At 41.2% G+C, this 19,949-nt stretch overlaps 2 protein-coding genes and 1 long non-coding RNA gene across 3 annotated transcripts; 1 reads left to right on the top strand and 2 right to left on the bottom strand.

The window, feature by feature from the left end:
• Positions 1–878: 878 nt before the first annotated feature.
• nol6 (nucleolar protein 6 (RNA-associated)) lies at positions 879–16,681 on the bottom strand. The gene is made up of 26 exons (XM_044369479.1): positions 16,544–16,681; positions 15,424–15,639; positions 15,207–15,323; positions 14,930–15,109; positions 14,608–14,776; positions 14,373–14,507; positions 14,047–14,210; positions 13,792–13,912; positions 13,602–13,660; positions 13,389–13,490; positions 13,188–13,303; positions 12,705–12,882; positions 12,156–12,278; positions 11,605–11,753; positions 8,358–8,433; positions 7,154–7,294; positions 6,847–6,964; positions 6,345–6,499; positions 5,983–6,146; positions 5,657–5,809; positions 5,433–5,530; positions 5,143–5,267; positions 2,871–2,960; positions 2,546–2,746; positions 1,418–1,519; positions 879–1,265 (listed from the first exon to the last, which is right to left on the bottom strand). Exons 1-26 carry the CDS (start codon positions 16,568–16,570, stop codon positions 1,116–1,118), a joined length of 3,429 nt encoding a protein of 1,142 aa, XP_044225414.1. The 5' UTR covers positions 16,571–16,681; the 3' UTR covers positions 879–1,115.
• LOC122994672 (E3 SUMO-protein ligase ZBED1-like) lies at positions 8,440–10,997 on the top strand. The gene is made up of 2 exons (XM_044369490.1): positions 8,440–10,142; positions 10,243–10,997. Exons 1-2 carry the CDS (start codon positions 8,646–8,648, stop codon positions 10,789–10,791), a joined length of 2,046 nt encoding a protein of 681 aa, XP_044225425.1. The 5' UTR covers positions 8,440–8,645; the 3' UTR covers positions 10,792–10,997.
• Positions 16,682–17,973: 1,292 nt separating the features above from the next.
• On the bottom strand, positions 17,974–19,924 carry LOC122994794. Its single transcript, XR_006406658.1, has 4 exons — positions 19,833–19,924; positions 19,625–19,715; positions 19,257–19,460; positions 17,974–19,162 (listed from the first exon to the last, which is right to left on the bottom strand). It is a non-coding gene; the product is annotated as an uncharacterized LOC122994794 (long non-coding RNA).
• Positions 19,925–19,949: the final 25 nt, after the last annotated feature.

Consider the following 19,949-nt stretch of genomic DNA (forward strand, 5'->3'; position numbering starts at 1 on the left):
AATCTATTTGATTAGATTTACACTTGGCAAGTTTGAACTAGACGTGCTACACAGCGATGCTTACATAATTGTATGCTTTACCAAGTGTCAAGTGTTTTCTTTCTGCAGTCATCACAAGGGGCTATAAGAGCAAGTTATGATCCGTTGGGTCATGTTGCTGTGATTTATGATTATTATCATGCTTTGACAACTCAAGGCTGTGGTTCATCTAAGCTTCATTTAGTTTTCCCTAGAAATGAGAATATGCGAGACAAGCCCTTTACATGAAATTTTTAGAAGCAACAGCAAGTTGCAACTATATTCAGTCAATTGACGTCTCTAATTGATGATCACCTCCCTGTACTTTCAGTATAACTGACAGTTCTGTGTTATGCTGCATTAAATCTGGGCATCAACATCAACGAACAGTCATGGCAACCTCAGTGTCCAGCCTGGTTGGATTTTTCAGTGTTTAACAACTGTGCAAAACGGTAACGTAGAACTGCAACTGACTTATTTTTTAGCATGAATTAATCTGCTTCTCATCTTCTTGATTAATTGTTTGGTCTATAAAATATCAGAATGATACTGTCACAAGCTGAGGTGTGTTCAAATTGTTTTGGGTGACCCAACAGTTGAAAACCCCAAAATAATGATAAGAAACAAAGGAGTAGGAACAAGTGAATATGTCATTTGTTTGAAAATGTATTATTCATAAAAGTTGTTGGTTTATTTTTCTGTCAATCAATTTGACTGGTGACTGGTATTCTTGGCAACCGATAAACACACAGATTACATATCTGTACTCCTATCTACGAATGGTTTCCTTTTCACATTTTCATCCACTGATAGACTGGTTGATAAACTGATGATAAACAGGAAGGCACAGGAGTCAAATATAAATCAAAACAGTAATGTGTTTATTAGACTTGGTACGGCATTACCAAACAAACACATAACATTGTTAACAAGATGTTCAAAATTCATGTTTCCATTGTTCTGACAGAAAAAGAAAAGTCAGACAGAAACAAAAACAAACAACACAAAAGGTATAAGTATACCTTCTCTAGTGGAAATGTCAAATGATAAAATATAATGTATTTTGAAAGAGGTATGTGTGTACACATCTGTGTTGACTAAAACAACCATCTTTCAGTCCTGGCCTCCAAAGATTTGACCAAACCCTTTCCAATGATCCGGAAGTCCTCCAGTATTGCTTCAACGTTGGGAACAGTTCTTGCTTCATCCCCAGTCACCTCCACATTTCGCGCAGACACCTGAGACGTCTGTATGATGAGGGAAGCATAACACAGCATGTCAGTGCGGTGGTGTGTGGGTGAAATGACAAAGAGGAAAAGAAGTAGACACACGATAAAAGGTTTAAAACAAAGCAAGCTGTTGGCTTGTAGATAGAGGACATGATTGACTTAGGTCTTACCTTGAAGGGCGCTGGGGTGAAGGCCTTTGGCTTCCATAAAACTGCGATCACTGTTCCACCATAGGGGTCACAGAAGAAGAGGGCCAGATCACCAAATACATCCTGAAAATAAATTTAGTTAGCTGATGGAGTAGAAGTTCACAACACAAAGTAACAGAATCAATTTATGTTTAGGTCTACAAGACCAAAAGTCAAAGTCGTTAAATTAGGCATGGCTTCAGTGGCAACTTTTCTGATTTTAAAAAGGACTGGCTCAGAAAGCTGCATCAGGTGGTTAAGTTCATTTCTTCAGACAGTTGTCACATTTGGCAGCTTGTGAAATGAAGTACTTGGAAATGGGAAAGATGAGCTGTTATGTTTGTTATGAGTTTGGTCTGGAGAATATGGGGCCTTTCTTGCCTTTCTGATGATTTTAGATATTTCAAAAGATAAAGATAATAGATTACAGGGTGAATAAAGCAAAAAATGTCCAAATACTTAAGAATGGCACTGTGCGTGCTTATTGGAATTGAAAATCTTACAAATAAAAATTGTGCTCAGTAATTAGCTCTTGATCATCCTTTTCAGCCCATAACAGCAAGGTGTGGTTTTTTGTTTATAAAGCGCAAGGAACAGCATAGTGTAGCCCTAATCCTCTCACTGTATCAACAGGAGAGACAGAGGGAGTGAGAAGATAGGCAAAGAGAGGCCCCACGATTACAAGTCAGGACACCGATTGAGAGACATCCTTAAATGTGTTATGATGAGTGAGAGTGGTATGGACAGGGAAAAGAACACGGACAGTATAAAGTTAACTCCTTAAGTAGAAAAGGACGAAGAAAGAAAACATTTCTTCGATCTTTCTTCATAAAAAGAAATCTGGCTTGGATTTTGGTGCTTTGTCTTCCACAGAACAATGTAAGTACAGCCGAGATTTTCTTAGTATTTTCTCTCCTCTGTGGTTCATTTTATTGTCAGGAAGCTGCTGGACGTCATGTAGAATATACTTCTGGTCTAAGCAGCCCACCTGAGACCTGCATGCGCAAATCCTGCTACACTGCTTTGCCGACATCGTGTGTCCACAAGGCACGTTCTTAACGCCACACCTCCATTTAAATATGACCTTTGTTCCTGACATATAGCACTCACTCTGAGCTCTGCCAGATAGAGGGACACAGGGTTGTAGTCGATGACAGGCAGGGCCCCTCCAGACGGCACCACACTGCCAGTCATGACACCCCTGCTGAAGGTGACGGCGGGCGGGTCCACCGCCTGGCTTAACAGGGGAACCTGCTTGGGGTTCAGGTGGATCAACACATCGTAGGCATCCAGAGGAGGACGCATGACCACCTGCACAAACACAGACAACTCCATCACAATCTTCAAACAACAAACAGATTTATTCAATTAATGGGTGATTATGAAGGCAATGGAGTGGTGAGTAAACAAGAGCTTTCAAATGCTTTTTACCAACCCTGACATCTTGTATCTGGGCACCGTCCATCAGCTGATGTTCCAGCACCTTAAGACTCTCTGCCGCCACCATCACCACACGTTGCAGCATCTTAAGACGTACACAAAACATACATAACATTTGATAGCAGAACACATAAGCTTTGGTATTACTAAAATTGCTCTGAAAATAGAGGAGCCGCCTACTCACTGTATTTGTTTTAGCTTGTCAACACTGAAACAAGTTTTGCTCGCTGTAATCATTCCTCCTCTTCTCCTTCAAATGTGCTTACAATTTAAGTGAAGGGGAACAAAATCCAGAGCCCTTGTTTTGAGCAAAAATTTATCTGAAGAAAATATGAAGCTTCAGTGGTCTGAGTTAGTCAAATAAAGTGTATTTCTTCCAAAGTTACAGTCTTTTTAGTAAAAAATTTCCTCTTTGTGTCTTGATGGACAGTGTTTTCCTGGAATGATCATAACACAATGAGGGAATTTGGCACCAAAAAGACCAACTTTGAAAGATTGACTTGGTTTTAATCATTTGGACTCATCAAGCTTAAACCTCATATTAGCTTCAAATAAACTTACAACTGTACAGAAGACGGGCTGTACATTGAAAGTGCATTATGAAGGGATTTCTTAATGAACAGGAGGAATGATTACAGCAATAAGAACACGTGTCAGTGTTCATTTGGGCACCTGACTATTCCTTTAGGACAGATTTGGAAAACAAACAAACTGTGAACCTATCCTTTAAATGGTTAAAATGACTGTTAATGATGGATATTCTTTCTTTCAAGTACAATAGCTGTCTGTTTTTTGGCTACTACTAGACAGATTATACCCCTTGATCATACATCAGGAAAATGCAGTCAGTTATCATGATGTGCACGCAACTGAAATCATGGAAATGTAGGCATTTTTGTTGATACAGAGCATCTAATATATACAGAAAGACGCTCATTCAAATATTAATTTGTTAACGGATTTACCCCATCATAATCTGCTCCCTAGTGGTCGTTCAGAGGCATTGACACAACTACAAACAACACACTGGACCACCTTGTCTATGTCTATGATGTTTTCAAACGTGTTTTCATTCTTTGCAGGCTGTGAGGGTGGACATATGAATTCAACAAGAGACTTATATATGCTCTCCAAGTAATGAGATGAAGTAAAATGTAGTTAAATGTTGTAATTAAGCATTATGAATTAAGCCCACGGTGACGTCTCCACCAGGACGTCACACAGCACAGAGTTCCTGCCCTCTGCCACCATTATAAAGGAGGATGCTGGGGGAGGCTCAGTGTTAATGTTGGGCTTCTAGGGGAAGTGAGGTGGAGCATAGGAAGCTTATTTGGGTCAGCTACGCACCATGGGAAGCTGGTGTGTGTACCTTTTCTGTACACTGCTGTGTGCCGCTGGAAGTTTTTACAGCTATGGTCTCATCCAAAATGAGGAATACAAAGCTAAATATTTAACTTATTTTTCTACGACAGAGGACAGCAATGAAAAGCAGCTGGTGAGCATCACCCAAAAACATTGGTAACGCTTTTAGGTTAAGTTTCGAAGTTTGTTGTTATACGTATCCATGTAAACATTCTTATCAGAGATGTTCAGAATGTTCTTTGTTATTTGGTATTTTTATGCTTGTATAAGTAATAAAGAACATTTCTATATTTCCAGATCAATGATTTACACCAGGTTTTGGAGAGACTTCAGAACAATCAATTCTCAGCTCTCCGAAAAAAGCATGGCTATCTGCCTATGGTATGTGATACAACATGTCAGTCCATCTGGAAATATCATAATATATATATAATAAAATCAGTCTAGTCAATGTGTTTAAAGCGATACGTTTAATATCTTTCCAAGGACATTTACCGTTCGCATATGAAAAGTAAGTTATTGATCAATATCATGCTTTAAAACAGTTTAATGTTCTTCCAGTGTGATCCGGGGGATCAGTGTGCGCTGAGGAAAGGCTCCAGGATCGGGAAACTGTGTGACTGCTCTCTGCCAAGAACATGCAACTCTTTTCTACATCGTTGTTTATGATTCTCTTTGTCTATTTATATGTCTAACAACAAATAAGAAGTATGACGCAGTAAAAACAACTTATAAGCCTGTAATCTAGTTTGATGATGATGATTTTGAAGTTCTCACATTTTCCATTTCGTATTTTTTTCCTGCTTACTGAAAAACTGTAATATTCAATAATTTTACAATTCAAGTACTAAACTATTAAATGTTTTGTTGCGTGCGTTGGTGTACTTGTGTATTTGTCTACTGACCTGTACACTAGGGGCTCGCTTGGTCCACATAGACAGTTTTTTGTCTTTAGGCGTAGCGATAAACATGACAGGCAGAGACTCCCTGGAGGCCATGAAGTCATTCTTGATCTCTGTGTAGTCTGGAGCTGCACGTGACAGAGGGGTAAATAACAATCAAACTCGGCGTTGAAATGGGGACGCATACAAGCAGGATGTCAAAGTATGTCAGGGGTGTAAATAGAAAGAGGTCAGGAGGGATTTGTTTTCTGCGACACAGGGGGGGAAAAAGGAATGTGTGTGAGAGTGCTTGCCTGTGAACTGGTTGTTGAGGTTGACTACCAGCGGGTTGTTCCTCCAGTCAAAGGAGGACAGCAGATGAAGGAAACGAAGGAAGCCCACCTGAGGAGAACTGGGGAAGACAGAAATGCATTCACATGACCTACTGAAGGAACAAAAAGGAGGGGAAAGGACTTTATATCCACAAAATAAGACTAATGTGGTGGGCAGATTATTAAAAAGTAGAAGCGGAAGTTACCCAGGAGGAGTAAAGGGTGCAGGCTGCAGGAAGAGCGACGCCACCAGCAGGTCTGCTGTGTCCTCTGTGATGTCTTCACTGAAGAGCTGAGCCCCCAGCCAGCGTTTGGCCAGGCGACACACCGCCCCAAAACACGGGTGCTGCTGCTGGAGCCTACCGACAATAAGATCAAATGTGGCACAGAAGTGAGAAGATGAAGCATGCAGGGGCAAACAAAATGAAAGGAAAGGAAGGACAAGAGTTGAAGAAAGTGGGGGGCGGGGGGGACAAAAACCCTGCTTCCTCACACAAACAAATACAACTTTGTGTCGCGGTTTTAATTTTACCCATGCAACGTGCTGGTTAGTAGAGGCCTGTGTATGGTGGCCATCTCCAGGGTCTGAGCCTCCTCGTTGTCCCTTACAACCAGCAGCCCCTCTGCATTCACACTCTCCCTCAGCACCTGGGGCTCACGATGGTAAGCCACCTGGATGCGGAACACCAAGCCATCCTGGATACAAAAGCAAAGGGAAACAAAAACAGCTCAACACTTCCGCTATGAACTTCAATGAAAAAATAACTGTGCCAACAACTTGCCTGGACATGGTATAAACGTATAATTAGATTACAAAAACCTATTTTACATGACCTTTACCCCAGTGAAGTTCACAGACACGTGGGAGACAGGTACACATACTCAAAAATATACCTTCCAGACGTCCAGGTGTGTGGGGCTGGGCCTGCATGTATAATTATGGTGCTTCTTGAGTAATTCTCCCAGGCGGATGTGGAAGGCAGCTCGGATGTGGCGGATGGCGAGGCGGTCGTGAGGCCACTTTCCACTCCCCTCCATGTGACAGATCACTGCAAGAGTGGGTTATCAGTACAGTTATATACAACCTGAGGGTTTGTATAACTAAATGTCTGTGGTAATTTTCCTGCTTTGAATATATGGGTTGTAATTCAGTTATTTGTGTTGGCTAGTCATTACAGATTGGGAAATAAAAATTACAAGGAAACAGTGAGCCCACATGTAGCCACACGAGGGAAAGGGAAATCAAGTGAGGTTATATATCAGTGAGAGGTAAAAATCCATACATACAACACTCTCTAATGCAGACAGTGCAGAAATTTATTCAGGCTAGATGAAGTTTTTACCAGATTAAATAACAGTGAACAACTTCTCGGTCACAGGTGGATGAAGCACTAACCTGTGATGGGGGTGATATAAGCAGGGCAGGGTTTGCCTTCCTTTGGCACCAATGATCGGCAAGTCTTTTCTCTTTCAAAGAAGGAATAGTCCAGCTTCAGCGGCAGAGGGGGAAAAACCTGCAAAGCAGAGAAATATCAAAATTATCATAAAGCTGAATTCATCATCCCACAATCTACAATACTCACAGCAAGTAATAACTGAACAAATGTTAACTGGTGTTTTGTTGCAGTTGTGTTTAAAATTATGATAATGTACTTCTCCATATCAACATCAACTACTACCACTACATGAATTAGGGGGTTTACCTGTGTGTATCTGAGTGCAGGATGGGCTCCTTGCACTGATGTGATGGAGAGAGGCAGACCCTCCAGCCTCCAAAGTTTTCTGCTCAGGTCATCATAGGACTGGATCACCAGTAAACTCTCCTCCTCTCCAGTACTAGGAACCTGGAGAACATATGAAACATCAAATACACGCTGATTGTTAATAACAAAACAGTAACAGTGACACCCCCTTCTGGTGGTTGACATCCTTTTTTGACTGAACAACAAGCAATAATATATTACAACAATTCAGGTAATACAGGATCATAAAATAAAATGGATTATGCTACACATTAAATATCTATTACAACAGGAATAAGACACCCCACATAATAAATGGATTAAATAAAAAAAAATATTAAAATTGTACAAGGTTGAACAAAAGAAATGCACATACAAAAATACTAAACATAAAACTTATTTTTGTTTTCACTGGATGTCATCAACTATATTTTAAATTCTTTATCTATTAAAAACTAATCAAATTGATTCTTCTGTACTTCAGCTCAACAGACTAACTACTCAAATCAGACTGTCTGTGGTCAGAGGTCCTGTGGAGGCGCTGTGGTAAACAACTTCCACACTTTCTGGAATTGTCCCTCTGCGGCTCCATTTTTGGGAAAGTGTCCATTAAGTTCTGGAAGCAGTTTTTAGGATGAAAATTTATTTTAATGTTAAAATCATGTACCTTGGTGATCTAGAGGAGCTTCACGGAGCAAAGCGACATAAATACCTGTTGAGGGCGTTTCTAGTGGCATGCAATGCAATATAGAGAGAATTACATTTAAACTAAGAACTAAAATTGATGTCTTTGATGAAGGCTCGATTTTGTATAACAGTAATATACTCAATTTAAGGGCTAACCATCAATTTAGCGCAATTATCTTCCATTTTTTTCTTCTTTGCCTCCAAGTGCAGAATTCTTATGGTTTGATATGAATGTGTAAGTAAATGGATAAGTGTGTATGTGTGTATATATATTATATATTTAGTTGTTTATTTAAGAGATGGATCCTCCCCTTGTTGTCGTTGTTTATTGTACTTTATTCATTTTTAAAGTGTGTGTTTCTGTATGGTTGGCACATATGTATCACTTTTGTTTATATGTGTTCTTTAAAAGAGAACCCTAATAAAAAGTAAATAAATAAATAAATAAATAAATCAAAAGCACAGATTTAGCATTTACCTCACGTCCTACTTTGATGACGTCATCCATCTTCGCCCCCACATACCGCACACTAGACTCGGGGATATCTGCGTGCCTGGTGGAAAATGATAAATTATATTATTTCTTTTTAAGAGGTTGCAGCTTTGATAAAACCATACCTACATGCACGGCACTTCATGTTATGTGGGATATGCTGGTTTTTAAGACCCCAGAGACCCCTATTTGTCATGACAATCGGCGCTAACGTTAGCTACCTTGCTAACAGAAACAACACTCGGCTCAGACATTTATCCAGCTGCAGACAACATGAAACGTACGGGGAGGAGACGGAGCTCTGTGTGGGACTGTTTCGAACAAGTGGGCAACTTTGTCCGCTGCATGAAATGTGACGCCACGCTGAAATACTGCGGCGGAGCCACCAGCTCCATGATGAACCACATGAGCAGGTACCACCCGTCTACTACACCGCTGGACGAAGACGAGAAACCGGTGATCTGCACCGTGCAGTGCATCGAGGAGGAGAGCGCCGTTAGCTCGGACACCATGCAGGCTGCTGTCATGCCAAATATAAGCATTAACACCAACCCTCCTGAGCGAGACTACGGGGAGAGGAAACGCTTAAAGCGAAGCTCAGTTTGGGACATTTTCATCAAAGTGGACGACGAGGTCCACTGCACGATGTGTGACACCAAGCTGAAATACAGGAGCAGCACCACCAGCATGATGTACCACATCAAAAACAAGCACCCGGACACCATGCCTCACGATGGTGTATCACCGGCAACACACGCAGAAGTGACTGAACTCATCTCAAGAATGATAGAGAAGGACATGCTTCCCATCAGCCTGGTTGATGGGGAGGGTTTTCGTGAGCTGCTTGCATACACCGTGCATAATTACAAGATGCCCTCTGCTGGTGATATTACACGCCTTATTGAGGGCCATTTTCACGAGAAGGTGGAGGAGCTTGTAGTACAGCTGGGTAAAGTGGAGAAAGTGGCTCTCACTGCTGACTTCTGGACAGCTCTGCCATTCCAGCGTTACATTACAGTTTCCTGTTCGTTCATAACTGAGGACTGGCAGGGGAGGTCGGCTGTCCTGCAGACGCACAAGCTCTCATCAGACAGCCACACTACTGCAGCCAGCATCACCGAGAGGCTTCTCCACACTGTGGAAACCTGGGGTGTTGCTGGGAGAGTGACAGCGTGTGTTCATAACAACACACAGGATATCTTATCAGCTCATGCCTGTGCCCGTGTTAACTGGGACTATGCCACTTGCTTCGCCACGACATTGCAGCTAGCGGTCAATGATGGGCTGAGCGATGATCTAGTCCGCATTATCGTTGCTGCAGGGAAACTAGTCAAGCATTTCAACCACAGCTTGCTGGCAAGTGAGGCCTTGGAGCTGAAACAAGTTCAGATGTGCCTGCCACAGCACAAGCTTGTCCAGTCGAGCAAAGCCAGATGGGACACCATCTGTGATATGTTTGAACGGCTCCTTGAGCAACGGTGGGCTATTAAAGCTGTGCTCTCTGATCGCACAATCACCAACAGACAGGAAGCTCAGACCCTTGAGATTGAAGATGATTGCTGGCAAATAATTGAAAATTTCACGCCTGTGCTGGCAACTCTGAAATGGGCAACAACAGTCATATCTGCTGAAACAGAGGTGTCCATTTCAAACATCTACCCAATCACATTCAGCCTCATTCAGACTCACCTCGTGCCAAAAGAGAATGATGTGGAACAAGTCTCAGAGTTCAAGCTGAAAGTTCAGAAGTCACTTAGAAATAACATGGAGGTAGGCTTAAACTAACCAGTTTGTGCTCGGAGTGAAATATATGAACAATCTGTATCCTCTTAACATGATTCTTAATGTTATATCATTTCACTGTTTGCAGGTTGACTCGAATGACCTCGCCTCCAAACCAGCTCTGATCGCCTCGATGCTGGACCCACGTCACAAACATCTCAGCTTCCTGACACCAACGGGGAGACTGGCTGCAAAGGTTAAACTGCATGAACTGGTTTCAAGATTAGATGTGATAACAACCACTGTGGGCACGAAGGACGAACAGCAGGAGACCCTGGTCACACCTGATATTAGTCAGGTGGCTATGCCCTCACAAATGAAAAGTGACACCAAAAACACCATGATGTTGCTCCTAGGAGACAATTACAGTTCTTCCTATGCCACAGACTCCGAGGCTCAGGTAGATTACTACTTGAGAGACATTGCTCCATCGTTGGATATTAACCCTCTTGACTGGTGGAGGGTAAATGGACCAAGATTTCCCAAACTGGCCACTTTAGCGAGACACTATTTATGTGTACCTGGGGTCTCGCTGCCGTCTTTATTGTCAGAGGCTGGACAAACATTTGCAACGATGCGTACAAGACTGAGCCCAGAGCATGTTGACATGATGATCTTTGTAAACAGAAATCCCTAACTTGCATAACTCTACATGATTGAGTTGTATGCTTACTAACTATACCAATAATATACTAAGGTTACTGTAGAGCAGTGGAGGGAAAAAGGCAGCAGGTTCAAGTTGGGTAGATGACTTCATTAGATTGGATGTTTAAAGACTCAAGGAAGGGATAATGGGACAATGGCAATGCTATTAAAACAGCAGGTGATCTCCTATTGTTGAAATATTGTATCTGTTGTTGCTTAAAATGTCAAAAACTTAAAATGTCTCCCCTCAACAGGTGCTACCAACATGCCCATAACTGCACATACTACAACTCACACACTATAACTCAGTTTATTTCCCCAACTTTGTATCATAACCTCACCTGACTCAATGACTGACACTCTTGGCTTGAAGCAGTGGGCAGTGAGTCAATGTTAAAATTATGCTAACGATATATGTGATAACAGATCCTTGGCATTAAACATCAAACACCAGGCATACACAAGCATCCTTGTGGAGGCTGCCAACAGTGTATCTAAGCTGCAGTCTCCCATATGCCTCATTTACATCATCACACTAATTATGAGTTGTACATGGAGGTTTTGTGCATACATTTAGAGAGAAAGATTTTGATTTCTTTTAAAAGTCTAAAAACTTAGAAAAAACAATTAAGAAAAATAACTGATTTTCCCTCTGTTACTATGATAGCATTGAATATTTGTACTATTAATCCAGGTAGAAACTCTGTCTGAACAAACGGTTAACCTTGCCAGACTAACCACTGTATAATTACCAGTATTGTATGCATGTTCTGTCTCTGTATAGTGTGCCCAGATAAATACATACAGCTGTAGCAGGTGTGTGATGATCTGTCTGGGGACCAGCTGTTTCTGGCACATGCTCTCTCCATCCCACAGCACGGCCTCAGTGATGGAACCGTCCTGGAAACGACGCAGCTCAGAGCGAGAGCCCCACAGCTGACGAAACTCAGCTGCCTAACAGAAGAACACCACCATTGTTCATAATGAATCGCTGCACAAACATTGTTAACACATAACCAATTGAGGAACAAGGAGTACAAAGTCAATACTGTCATGTGGACGGTTTGTCTCTTTTGCATTCTATAAGAAAAGCTTGAATGAATGTGAGTTGAGTCCAGAAGTGCCAGATTTGGTTGGATTATTACAACAGTTTTACATCCTTAAAAACAGGTTTACACACAGTAGTCAAAAATACAATACTATATACAGTACACAGAGCAATTCTATTGATATTAATAAAGTATAATGTTTAAGTGTATTCTTGCATTGAGTAGACACTTGTACAAATGTTTTCCTGCTTATCACACTTGTATAGAGCAAAGTGAAATGACCTTGATGTTTGAGACAGGATGTTACCTTGGGGCTGTCTGCAGGTGGCCCTCTTTCCAGAACAGAGGCTGCCAGCTCCGGCCTTAGCAGCAAACCAAAGGAGAGAGGAGGTTGGGCTTTGTGCTTCGGGGCTTCGCTCTCTACGGACCACTGTGATGAAACAAACAAATAAGTTAATGTTTTGTTAAGTGAAAAACATTTTCGGTAACAGTATTAGTGCTGTTTCAATCAGGACATAGTTAATAGCAGCTTACACTAATAACACCCTTTTCACCTTTTCCTATTTTGACTTGTCAAAGCAGGAAAAGCAGAGGTGTAATTAATAACATTAACAATGGCTCCATGCCAAGGACTGTCCCGGTAGGCAATTTCAGTGAGTGAGAAATAGAATGTAGTCATTATTTCATTAATATATCATTAATATCATTAATTCCACCTGTCCTTTTCTTTCCCTGACAAGTCAATGTCTGCTATGAAAAGGATCTTTTATGAAACTGGAATATCAATGTCCACTTTCTGCCAGTTGACTGAGCCAGACATGGATGAATGTAACCCATGAATAGAAATCACACCCACCTCAGGATCAGGAGAGAGGGAGTGGGTGAGGAGGCTGATCCTTTGGCCCAGTCCTCGCTGTAGCAGTGACAGGATAAAAGGGAGAGCGGTGTGGACATAGTTTCCACTGTGGTCCATCAGCTCACTGAGGAGATTCAGTTTCTTACAGCTGTATTGAAGCTTTGCCGGCTCACACAACCTGAGTAGGAGATGAAGAGCAAAAAACTGAATAGATAGCAGCATGAAGATAGGACAGTCAAACCGAATGTTAAACAGTTGTACTCTGAATGGAGAAATAAGTACTGTGGTGTCAAGCAGCAGCAAGACACATTTGCAGTTCCCTTTTTATTCTCTGACACCAAAGGGGCCTGTCTATGACTCTAAGAAATCCTTGTTAGGAAAATGATTTATATTTAGATGGCGGTGGGAGATCTACGATTAAGCTGCCTAGGTAGTTTCACAAGCTAGATGCAATCAGGTTTTAGCTGATAAACAGGGCCATACTGGAAGATGTGGTCGCTTGTCCTTATCATGGGTTTGGGGGTCATGAGGAGACTGTGGAACCCGTCCACTGTAGGGTCGTCCCAGAACTGCATCGACACAGACGCCTCATGCTGCAGCTGAGAAATGAATTCAAAACTGTCAGAACACGTTGCATAATCTCACCATTGATCTTGTTTGAACACGTTTCTTTACAGCATATACCTGTTTGTAAGTACAAGCTGTCATGTCAGCACACATGTTGAGGTGTCCGGAGGGGTCAATAAACACGACCTGGAAGGCATCGTGAAAGTCTGCAAGTGATGGCTGCAGGAAAAAGAAAGAAAAAAGAAGGGACAATAATGATTAATTTAGCAGGTAAACAAAAGTATGCATAAACCACATTCACAGGATTTAAGTTTAAGCAAGATCACTCACAGCTGTAGAGTCAGGATCTTTGGCTAGGCTAATTCCATTCACCGTCAGGTCTGTAGATGCTGAGAATTAGAACGACAGATGGATAAGTTGCAAGATACACAAACAAATGACTGTAAGTACAAATACAGTACATGTTCATAATGTAACCCTTTTAATAAATACTGTGCTCTAGTAGATTTTGTTTGCTTACCCAAGAAGTTCAAGCTGTTTCGAAGCAACTGATAGGCTGTCATGGTGTTACTGATTCTGTGAGTGGTCAGCAGATAAGCCAAGAGCATTGAAGCCAGAAAGCCATTAAAACAACCTGTGCCCTATAAGAAATTGAGAGAGCAATACAGAGGTGAGGTGAGATAACAGTGTCAGACGAGTAATGAATAATCATAATGTTAAAAAAAAAAAAAAAAAAAAGAGAGAGAGAGATAGTGAGCCATTGAAAGCTTCCTACCTGGTCAAGCTCTCTTTGACGGAGCCAGACTTTGAGTAAAGCCACCCCATCAGGAAAAGCTGAGCACTGAGAGCTGACAGCAGAAAGAAACTGGAGGTGAGCTCTGGGTAGAAGATCCCCCAGAACAGAGCTGTTGTAATGCGGAGTAGGAGGTTCATTGCTCTCTGTGACAGACAAACAAGAGAAGAAATGGGTCTTGAGGACAGTAATATTTGAAAACAGTGTGCTCCTGATTACGAAGATGACCATTGTGTGCGAAAACGTGAATGCAGATGATGGTGATGGATAATACTTGAGGAGCTAAACTCATAAATTAACAGTCTTACCAGACTGTGAGGCCTGCAACCCAGTGTACCACTCTGTCCTGATGTTATTCCTCTGGGGGTGGAAACGGCTAGGTTTGAAGAATCCAGGAGGTGGACAGGCATGAACGCGTACGGTGAAGGTGGAGGACTCTTTACCTGAAGGGATGGGACACACATCACAACACATCCTGGCTGTCACATACATAACCCCAAAAAAATACTCTTTGACTCATGCTGTAAATTAAATGTTAAATACCTGGAGGGGTCAGCAGGAGAACTGGGCGAAGTCGATTCCCATGGAGACAAGAATAGCGCATGGTTCCGATGTCAGAGGAGGACATGAGATGCTGAGCCAGGCCTGCCAGGTAGAGAGCCCTTTTCCTGGGATACCTCTGGTTCAGGACGTCCTTTGGGTGGAGGATATCCTAATAAAAAGGAAAAATGAGGAGAAAGAACTACTGTGAATAACTTCCTGTATTGTCATATAGCATTCAGTACATGACTCTTAACACTTTGCTCTCAAGGCTTCAAGTGATGTTAGTAAAATAAAAAATAAAGAAATGGGGCAGATGACTCACAGCTGGGATTGTGACAGCGAGGTCCACCATGATGCGTGGTTTGGTGCATGTACCCAGAGGATAGCTGCCGATCAGGTCAACAGAAGCGGGAGGTGCCATGTGGAACTTGCCCTTTGGTGTTTTGGGTACCAGGAGGAAAGGGACCTTAACTGCATCACACAGCCATGACAGGTCGCACACCTGAACACAAGGAGTGATTGAGCAGAAACATGTGGTAAAAGTTTCCTGTGTTAAAACTCATGCAGAGCAGGATGGACGGATTAGTGCCACGAAGTACCTCAACTTCTGGGGACTGCGGCACAGTCTGGAGCAGCTTGGTGACCGCCTGAACGAAGGAATCGATTTGTTCTTTCCTGCGTTCACTCAGGGCGACCTCTTTCAGCAGCTCTTCCATCTGTTATCAGCGACAGATTACGAACAATTTTACACAATCCTTCTGATTTCAAAGTCACTCTTCTCTTTCGTGTTTATGTCAGTAAGTCAGAAGGTCTTACCTGCATTTTGAGGAGGCTGCAATGAAACAGGCTCTCCGCCTCTTTCAGCTGGTTTAACTCTTCTGCTGTAGGAGGTCTGTACAGATCACTTCGGGACAGCTTCACCGGGTGATAGACCACCTCCTCCCCTTCAGCCTCCTCAGGTTTGCTCCTTTTGGCTTTAACGGGAGCTTCATTTTCCTCCTCTTCCTCATGAGAGGAGTCTGGCAGAATCATCTGTACAAAGCACAACATGTCTTTAAGTACTTCTCTAAAGATTTATAACTAGAATGGACATTAAATCGGATATTTAATATTCAATTCTGATGTTTGTTGATGCATTCATGCTTGTAGCAAAGTTCATATTTTTCAAGTCTGTCTTAAAACAACAGTTGGGTGCCCAAATTAACATCGAAACATATTTTTTCTTGCCATAATCATTCCTCCTGTTCATACTGGCTATTAGAAGATCCCTTCATAATGCACTTTCAATGTAGGTGATGGGGGTCCAAAACCAGTCCTCCTTCAGCGCAAAAACGTATTTCAAAGATTATCTGAAGCTAATATGAAGATTCAGCCGTCCAAATGAGTCAAATCAAGTAGATATCTTTCAACATTACAGTCTTTTTAGTACCATAGTACCTCTTTTTGTTACTATACTTCCACAACGACAGGGAAACACTGTACGAGGAAACACAAAGAGGGAATTTAATGCTAAAAAGACTGTAAATGTGTCAGATATCTACTTGATATGACTAACTCAGACTGCTGAAGCCTCATAAAAGCTTAAGATACATTTTTAAATGCATTTTTGCACAACATGACTGTGTGGAAACACTGTATATTTTAGCTCCCATCACTTACATTGAAAACACATCTGAATGATCTTTTAATAACCAGTATGGACGGGAGTACTGATCACAGCGAGGGAAACCTCTTTCACTTTTCATATGGGCATCCGACTGTTGTTTTAAGACAGACATGAAGAATTATGAGCCTATCTTTTTATGAAAATTGTTGGCTAGGCATGCAAGCAGCCCTCCATACATCTGAGAGTAACGTTAACTTCTCCGCGTGTTCACCGGCAGATAACGTTAAGTCACCGAGCAGGTGAAACCATGTTTCATGTCGCCAGTCTTACCTCTGCAGCTGTCTGTTTCTTTTTCATGTCCGATATGCTCGCAATGTGGTGTTTAAACTGATATTGTGGTAGTTTTCATCAACACTGCTTCCTCTTCATTACACTCACACATGTGCATAGGGGTCAGTTGAACTTGCTACTAAGCAAAATATTTCTCTGATTGGTCTAGAAGGGTCGGTGGTGAACGGTGATTGGGTCGCTGCTCGTCGAGCGTCCTGTCGGCTCCATCAAGATAGGTTGCATGAGCAGACTTGCATGCTGTACAGCAGTGGTTCCCAACCTGAGGTTCGGGACCCCTACAATGGGTCGCAGGATTAATCAAAGAGGTCGTGAGACGATAGGACAGGATAGGATACAGAAAAAAACATATTTTGGACACAAAATTGTGATTTTTTTCAAGCTTATTTTAATATCTGCTTTATGTCTTGTAGATTATTGTGTTTTACCTCCTCAAGCCTCTAAAAGTTATTAAAATAAAACAAAATAAGTCCTGTTTCTAGAGCATCAAGGTTAGTCGATTAATCAACTGACACAAGATTAATCAGCAACTATTTTGATAATGAAATAATCTTAGCATATAAAAGTCATTTTATAAGCAAAAATGAAAAAATAAGCTGGTTTCAGCTTCCCAAATGTGATGATTTATTGCTTTTTTTTGGTCAAACATGATAATAAACTGAATATCTTTGGGTTTTGGACTGTTAGTCACAAAACCAGATGTTTGAAGATGTAACTTTGGACTGTGGGGAACTTTAAGATAGATAGTCACTATTTTGTGACATTTTATGGACAAAAAGATTAACCGATGAATCAAGACAATAATCGATAAGTAAACTGTGTGATGAGGGTCCTAGGTGACTTTGCTTTATTTTAAGGGGTTACAAGCCAAAAGGGTTTGGAACCATTGTCCTAGAGCCGCTGCTGTGTCAGGATGTTCACATATTGATGTGTTGAACAATACAACAGACACAACCATGCTGTAAATAAATTGAATTCATTCAAGTTAACATGTTTTTTTTGTTTTTTAACAAATTAAATATGATCAGAATTATGTTTTTAAGTGAACTTTTTCAGTCAAAATAGCAGATCTTTGCAGCAGCTGCATATTATTGGTGTGCATGTATATGAGAATATGACAGCACAGAAAATGAGTTTAACACAGGCTACATACAAACACATACACATACTCATGGATAAGTTCAGTAAGACTACTTAATAGGACTAATTGATAGTTGAGTAATGAATTTGAGCAGTTTCTGCTGACAGTTAAAGAGTGATGAAACCATACTTAAATCTCACAGTAAGTGTCAACCTCTGCATATGAAAAGGATGGACATGGGACTGTAAATAGACTTGCAAAACAAAAAAACCCCATAACAGCCCCCAGTCTTAAGATATAGCATATCTAATTTCCCTGTTTCTCAATGTTCGGATGTAAAACACTTCTATATTTACCTTTGTCATATTTTGTAAGAGGCATTGATAGAACACATCAATATCTTTTTTTATATAATTAAACACAAAAAGATAGAAAACATTGACAACGTATTGTTCCACAGTTTATCAGCTTGTAAATGCATGGAGTGAAAATTGTCACAATCAAAGTCACATGTATAATCATCTTTTACAACATAACACACACTATATATATATATATATATATATATATATATATATATATATATATATATATATATATGGCCTCATTGTGTACTAGAAGCATTTTTTTTCATCAACATTTTGCTCATTCTGCGCCAGATACAGATACTATGAAATGTATTATCATAATAGTTCTAGGACTGAAACAATGGGGTAACCTGAGGTGGTGGAGCTGTGGTAAACTGATCCACAGACAACAGCAGCATCACTTTGTATTGGCCTCAGCTTGGTAGTCTGGGCCTGAGGTTTGAATTGGAGTGGGTTAATTTCTGTGGCCTGAGGATCCAGGAGAGAAACACCCGTGGCCAAATCCATGGTGTCCAGCCTCAGAAGCCCAGACGACATCATCACTTCTCTTCTATGTGTAGAGGGAAATGACTTCCTCAGCAAGACATCTGCCTCATTTCTCCTCTTTGCTGGCTGATCCTTGTAGCTGGTTGATGGCTTTGATGAGCTTACTGTCCACTTAGTTTGTTGCTTGTTACATCTTGGTTCTAGTTTGGATAGTCTATGTGGTTTCTTGTAGTCTGGTTTTGTGTTGCTGTTATCTAAGATCTCATACTGAGGAACAATGCAGTGTCGAGGCAGACAGGAATGATCAAGCTTTGGTATGGGTTGGTGTCCTTATGCCGATGTAATGATCCAGTCATTTGGTTTTAAATGGACTGTAATCTACGTTCACCCTCTGCCTCTATGTCCTTTTTTTGACGAACAGGGCGGGGATGGCAGAAATTTGCTTGCAACAAGCTTGGGAGGTAAATGATCTTGCTGTTTTTTCTTTCGATTTATTTGCAGTGGGGAGTGAGGGCTAAGTACTTTGTATCTCCTGTCGCTGACAGGCTTGCTAGGACTTATTTCCTTATCAGATTGCTTTGGAGAGCTATTTGTTTGGGCCATAACATTACATTGCTGGTTGGTTCTTGGCTCTGTTTGTCCTGGAGCCTGGCCAATGTCAGTCTCCTGTTAGAAATGAATATAGAGATAAAGATTTACTGTAGATATCAATAGTTGAAATTTGAATAAGAGACTTGTAGAAGAGACATATCAAAAATACCTGTTGTGAGGTGGGTTTAAATGCAGGGGTAGGATGTACAATGTGAAAACATCCTTGGGCCCAGGCATCTGGAGTTGCTGGCATTGGGTCTGAGTCTTCTGTTTTAGATGCTTCCTTGGGTCCTTCTACTTCATCTTGGCACAGGAATTGCTGCTCCAGATGTATGAGGTAACTTTTGGCCCAGGATGTGGAAAAAGGTGCTAGCTTCAAGGCACAGACAGGCATCATCATAAATCTTGTCTATGTACATGTACATGTGTGTATGTAAGATATTTATTTTGCTGTTCTCTCCACAAATGTAAATCAGTAAGATGGTATTTACATTGAAGTAAAATGAAAATGAAAATCATATGTGCCTCCAGTTTTACCTGTCTTTTAATGTCCGCCTTGAAACAGCCTTCCATGACCTTGCTCAACAGTTCTTCCATGTTTTTGATGATGAAGCATTTCACATATTTACTGGGGGGAAAAAAAAAGAAAAAAAAAAGAAAAAAAAATGATAATCTAAGAATAATCACTGACATTAGTTAACGTTATGAACTCAAGTCTGTTGAAAACATTTAGCGTTAACGTTACCTTTCAATCGCTTCTTTGCATCCTCTGCTTGGTGTGGACTACGGTTGCTCAGCAACCAAGCACGCAAGGACGACGTAGTACGTAAAGGCGGCGTTGTCTCTATGGCTGCGGAGGACG

This window comes from Thunnus albacares, chromosome 2 (assembly GCF_914725855.1).
Source record: "Thunnus albacares chromosome 2, fThuAlb1.1, whole genome shotgun sequence".
Classification (NCBI taxonomy): Eukaryota; Metazoa; Chordata; class Actinopteri; order Scombriformes; family Scombridae; genus Thunnus; species Thunnus albacares.